Raw genomic sequence first — 5000 nt, 5'->3', positions numbered from 1 at the left:
CGCACTCCCAGCCCTGGCAAGTCTTTTTCACTACAGATAACTCTCGCTGGTGTGGGGGCTCCATTATCGATGAGTGGTGGGTCCTGTCTGCTGCTCATTGTGAGAAACCGTAAGTATCCAATCCTCCCCCTTCCTCAGTGGTACATCATTTGCTGAGTCCCTTCCTTTCCCAGTCTTCCTGGAATCTGTCAGAGGAACAAGTCTCCCTGCAGTTATTCACAATCCGAAATCTCTCACATTTACAGACATACCCTCGGACCTGTCTGTCCCATCCACCCTCTCTGTCCCCTGCCTTCTGTTTCAACGCTCTCTCCAAATAATCCTGTTGGTTCATACAATCTGTCATGTGTTTCAAACCCTCTCTCTCTGTTCTGTTGTCAATCGAGTTGTCCCGATGACGGATTGTATGGGTTGGATTACAGATGTAAAGACCAGCCGTTAAAAGTTTCTGAAGGCGGGCCCCATTTGGCTCGAAACCTTAACTCTGTTATTCCTTCACCTCAGACGTTGCCAAATCAGCTGAGTTTCTCCAGGATTTTCCGCCGTCGTTTCAGATTCCCAGTTTCCGTAATATTTTGGAGGTTTTTGCTCTCCCTTTAGCTCAGTTGTAAACATTATTCCTCGCCATGAGCTCTCACGAGGATTGAACTTCCTCCGATAGACCTTACCCACGAGCTGTTGTAAATGAAAAACCATCTTTCGCAGGAATAGACATCCCTGTGTCCGATAGGGAGCCGTTTAGGCCGACACTCTCTGGAATTTAGAGAAGTGAGAGGTCATCTGGTGGTGTCAGGGTGACTCAGTGGTTAGCACTGCTGCCTCACAGCCCCAGGGACCCAAGTTCAATTCCAGCCTCAGGTAACTCTCTGTGTGGAGTTTGCACATTCTCCCTGTGTCTGTGTGGGTTTCCTCCCACAGTCCAAAGATGTGCAGGTTAGGGTGGATTGGCCGTAGGAAATTGTCCCATAGTGCCCAGGGATGTGCAGGTTAGGGTGGATTGGCCATGGGAAATTGTCCCATAGTGCCCAGGGATGTGTAGGTCAGGGTGGATTGGCCATGGGAAATTGTCCCATAGTGCCCAGGGATGTGCAGGTTAGGGTGGATTGGCAATGCTAAATTATCCCATAGTGCCCAGGGATGTGTAGGTTAGGGTGGATTAGCCATGGGAAATTGTCCCATAGTGTCCAGGGATGTGCAGGTTAGGGTGAATTGGCCATGTTAAATTATCCCATAGTGCCCAGGGATGTGCAGGTTAGGGTGGATTGGCCATGGGAAATTGTCCCATAGTGTCCAGGGATGTGCAGGTTAGGGTGAATTGGCCATGTTAAATTATCCCATAGTGCCCAGGGATGTGCAGGTTAGGGTGGATTGGCCATGGGAAATTGTCCCATAGTGTCCAGGGATGTGCAGGTTAGGGTGGATTGGCCATGGGAAACTGTCCCATAGTGCCCAGGGATGTGTAGGTTAGGGTGGATTGGCCATGGGAAATTGTCCCATAGTGCCCAGGGATGTGTAGGTTAGGGTGGATTGGCCATGGGAAACTGTCCCATAGTGCCCAGGGATGTGCAGGTTAGGGTGGATTGGCCATGGGAAACTGTCCCATAGTGCCCAGGGATGTGCAGGTTAAGGTGGATTGGCCATGGGAAACTGTCCCATAGTGCCCAGGGATGTGCAGGTTAGGGTGGATTGGCCATGGGAAACTGTCCCATAGTGCCCAGGGATGTGCAGGTTAGGGTGAATTGGCCATACTAAATTGCCCCATAGTGCCCAGGGATGTGCAGGTTAGGGTGGATTGGCCATGGGAAACTGTCCCATAGTGCCCAGGGATGTGCAGGTTAGGGTGAATTGGCCATGCTAAATTGTCCCATAGTGTCCAGGGATGTGCAGGTTAGGGTGGATTGGCCATGGGAAATTGTCCCATAGTGCCCAGGGATGTGCAGTTTAGGGTGGATTGGCCATGGGAAATTGTCCCATAGTGTCCCAGGGATGTGCAGGTTAGGGTGGATTGGCCATGGGAAATTGTCCCATAGTGTCCCAGGGATGTGCAGGTTAGGGTGGATTGGTCATGCTAAATTGTCTGTAGTGTTAGGTAAGGGGTAAATGTAGGGGTATGGGTGGGTTGCGCTTCGGCGTGGCAGTGTGGACTTGTTGGGCCGAAGGGCCTGTTTCCACACTGTAAGTAATCTAATCTAATCTGATCTAATCTAATCTCCCCTCAGCTTCCAGAGAAAACACCCTGAGTTTTTCTAGCCTCTCTTTATCGCCCCTACCCTCTAATCCAGGCAGCATCCTGGTAAACCCCCCTCCTGCACCCTCTCCAAACCCCTGCACATCCTTCCTGTAAGGGGGGTGACCCAGACTGGACACAATGCTCTGAGCGCGGCCTAGCCAAAGTCTTACCAACACGATATCCTGACTCTTGTACCCAATCCCCCCCGACCGATAAAGGCGATCATCGCCAGACACCTTCCTTCAGACTAACAGGAGCAAAGATGCGTTTGCATAGACAGAGCACAGAGAATCACAGAGATATGCAGCCCAGAAACAGGCCGTTCGGCCCCAAATCATCCCGGCTGACCAGATTGCCAGAAGTTGTGAAAAAGTCACCTCACTCTCTCTCTCTCTCTCTCTCTCCATCTCTCTCTGATCTCCCTCTCTCTCTGTCTCTCTCTCTGTCTCTCTGTCTCTCTCTCCATCTCTCTCTGTCTCTCCCTCTCTCTGTCTCTCTCTCTTTGTCTCTCTCTCTCTGTCTCTCTCCATGTTTCTCTCTCTCTCTGTCTCTCCCACTCTCTCTATGTCTCTCTGTCTCTCTCCATCTCTCTCTCTGTCTCTCTCTCTCTCTCTGTCTCTCCATCTCTCTCCCTGTCTCTCCCTCTCTCTCTCTGTCTCTCTCTCTGTTTCTCTCTCTCTCTCTCTCTGTCTCTCTGTCTCTCCATCTCTCTCTGTCTCTCCGTCTCTCTCTCTCTCTCTCTCTCCCTGTCTCTCTCTCTCTCTCCCCCTCTCTCTCTCTGTCTCTCCCCCTCTCTCTCTCTGTCTCTCCCCCTCTCTCTCTCTCTCCCTCTCTCCCCCTCTCTCTCTCTCTCTCTCTGTCTCTCTCTCTCTCTCCCTCTCCCTCTCTCTCCCCCTCTCTCTCCCTCTCTCTCTCTCCCCCTCTCTCCCCCCCTCTCTCTCTCTCTGTCTCTCTCCCTCTCTCTCTCTGTCTCTCCCTCTCTCTCTGTCTCTCTCCCCCTCTCTCTCTCCCCCTCTCTCTCTCCCTCTCTCCCCCTCTCTCCCCCTCTCTCTCTCTCTCTCTCTCTCTCTCTCTCTCTGTCCTCTACCCCCCTCCCAGAGCTCACAGCCTGGTTGCTCATATCGGTGAACACAACACTGATGTGGAAGAGGGCACTGAGCAACACATCCAGGTTGCCAAGGTAATCAGCCACCCTTCCTACGACTATGGGACCATCGACAACGACATCATGTTGGTCAAGCTGTCCAAGCCGGTCCAATTCAGCCAGTACGCTAACCCAATCCAGCTGTCCAGCTCCTGCCCCTCGGCGGGGCTCCAGTGCCTGGTCTCTGGGTGGGGGAACGTCCTCAACAACGGCTTAGGTAGGTGGCATTCCCGACAACACGTGTTGGAGAACCGCGAACGGCGCCAACGTTTGGATTTCTGGGTGACCGGGAGACCCTGGGATGACCCCGAGGATTGACTGAACCCCTCGTTATCACGAGTGCCCTCAGAAGGAGCTGGAACTCCTCACCTCAGCCCTTTTTGTTCAAATCCTGGCCAACCCCCCACCCCCCACCCCCCCCCTCCCCCAGCTGACCGGGTGGATTCCTTCCCAGAGGGAGGGCGGGGAGTTCAAGTCTCATGGTGTGGTACACTAATGAGATGTGGCATCACAGGAAGTGATCAGGTTCTCTCTCACAGCCCGACAGGGCAAGGGGGAAGCCCACATTTCGACGCTGAATAAAGTTAACAGCTCCCTTAGTGCAGCAGACCCGAAATATTCCTGAACACAGGACTGAATATATCATCATGGACAGAATTTCACAAATTTCTGTGTATAATTTCACTAATTTCAGTGTGTAATTTGATTAATTTCAGCCTGCAGTTTCACCGATTTTAATGTGTAATTTCACAAATTTCAGTGTGTCATTTGATTAATTTCAGCCTGCAATTTCACCGATTTTAATGTGTAATATCACTAATTTCAGTGTGTAATTTGATTAATTTCAGCCTGCAGTTTCACTGATTTTAATGTGTAATATCACTAATTCCAGTGTGTAATTTGATGAATTTCAGCCTGCAGTTTCACTGATTTTAATGTGTAATTTCACTAATTCCAGTGTGTAATTTGATTAATTTCAGCCTGCAATTTCACCGATTTTAATGTGTAATATCACTAATTTGTGTGTCATTTGATTAATTTCAGCCTGCAATTTCACCGATTTTAATGTGTAATATCACTAATTTCAGTGTGTCATTTGATTAATTTCAGCCTGCAGTTTCACCGATTTTAATGTGTAATATCACTAATTTCAGTGTGTCATTTTACGAATGCCGGTCCACGATTTCACGAAATATCAGTGCATGATCCCACTAATTACACTGTGTAATTTCAGCGGGTAATTTTTTTATTTCAGTGTACAATTTACGCGAACGTTAGTGCATGAGTTTACAAATGGGGTGGGGGGGAAGTTATTTCACAAATTGAAGAGGATGATTTCACAAATTTCGGATTTCATAAATACCAGAGTGTGGTTTCACAAACATCAGTGTGTAATTTCAGAAATTCGGGTGAGAGATTTCAAAACCGATGCGGTGAGATCTTACCAATTCAAGCTGTCACCCCTTATTCCAAGTTTCTGCGACACACCAGCTCCAACTGAATTCTCCCAGATTTCGGGATAACTCTCAGGTTATGGATTAATCAAGGATAGAAGGTTCTCCCCTGAACTCTGACCATCCCACTGTAGTCATAGGTACGGGGATGGTGTAAGGGGACTCAATGTGA

The 5000-nt window shown here is 49.4% G+C and overlaps 1 protein-coding gene across 1 annotated transcript in view; it reads left to right on the top strand.

Moving 5' to 3' along the window:
- LOC140486828 (serine protease 1-like) overlaps positions 1 to 3692 on the top strand; it is a 17470-nt gene extending 13778 nt beyond the window's left edge. The window contains exons 2-3 of the mRNA XM_072585885.1: positions 1 to 109; positions 3329 to 3692. The exon at positions 1 to 109 is cut by the window's left edge and continues 45 nt beyond it. Coding sequence (XP_072441986.1) covers positions 1 to 109; positions 3329 to 3692 — 473 coding nt within the window. The remainder of the gene's footprint in view (positions 110 to 3328) is intronic.
- The last annotated feature ends 1308 nt before the right edge of the window (positions 3693 to 5000 follow it).

The sequence above is a fragment of the Chiloscyllium punctatum genome, chromosome 16, assembly GCF_047496795.1.
Source record: "Chiloscyllium punctatum isolate Juve2018m chromosome 16, sChiPun1.3, whole genome shotgun sequence".
NCBI classification, from domain to species: Eukaryota; Metazoa; Chordata; class Chondrichthyes; order Orectolobiformes; family Hemiscylliidae; genus Chiloscyllium; species Chiloscyllium punctatum.
The sequence above is the reverse complement of the archived record's forward strand: the minus strand, read 5'-3'. Positions and strand labels throughout refer to the sequence as shown.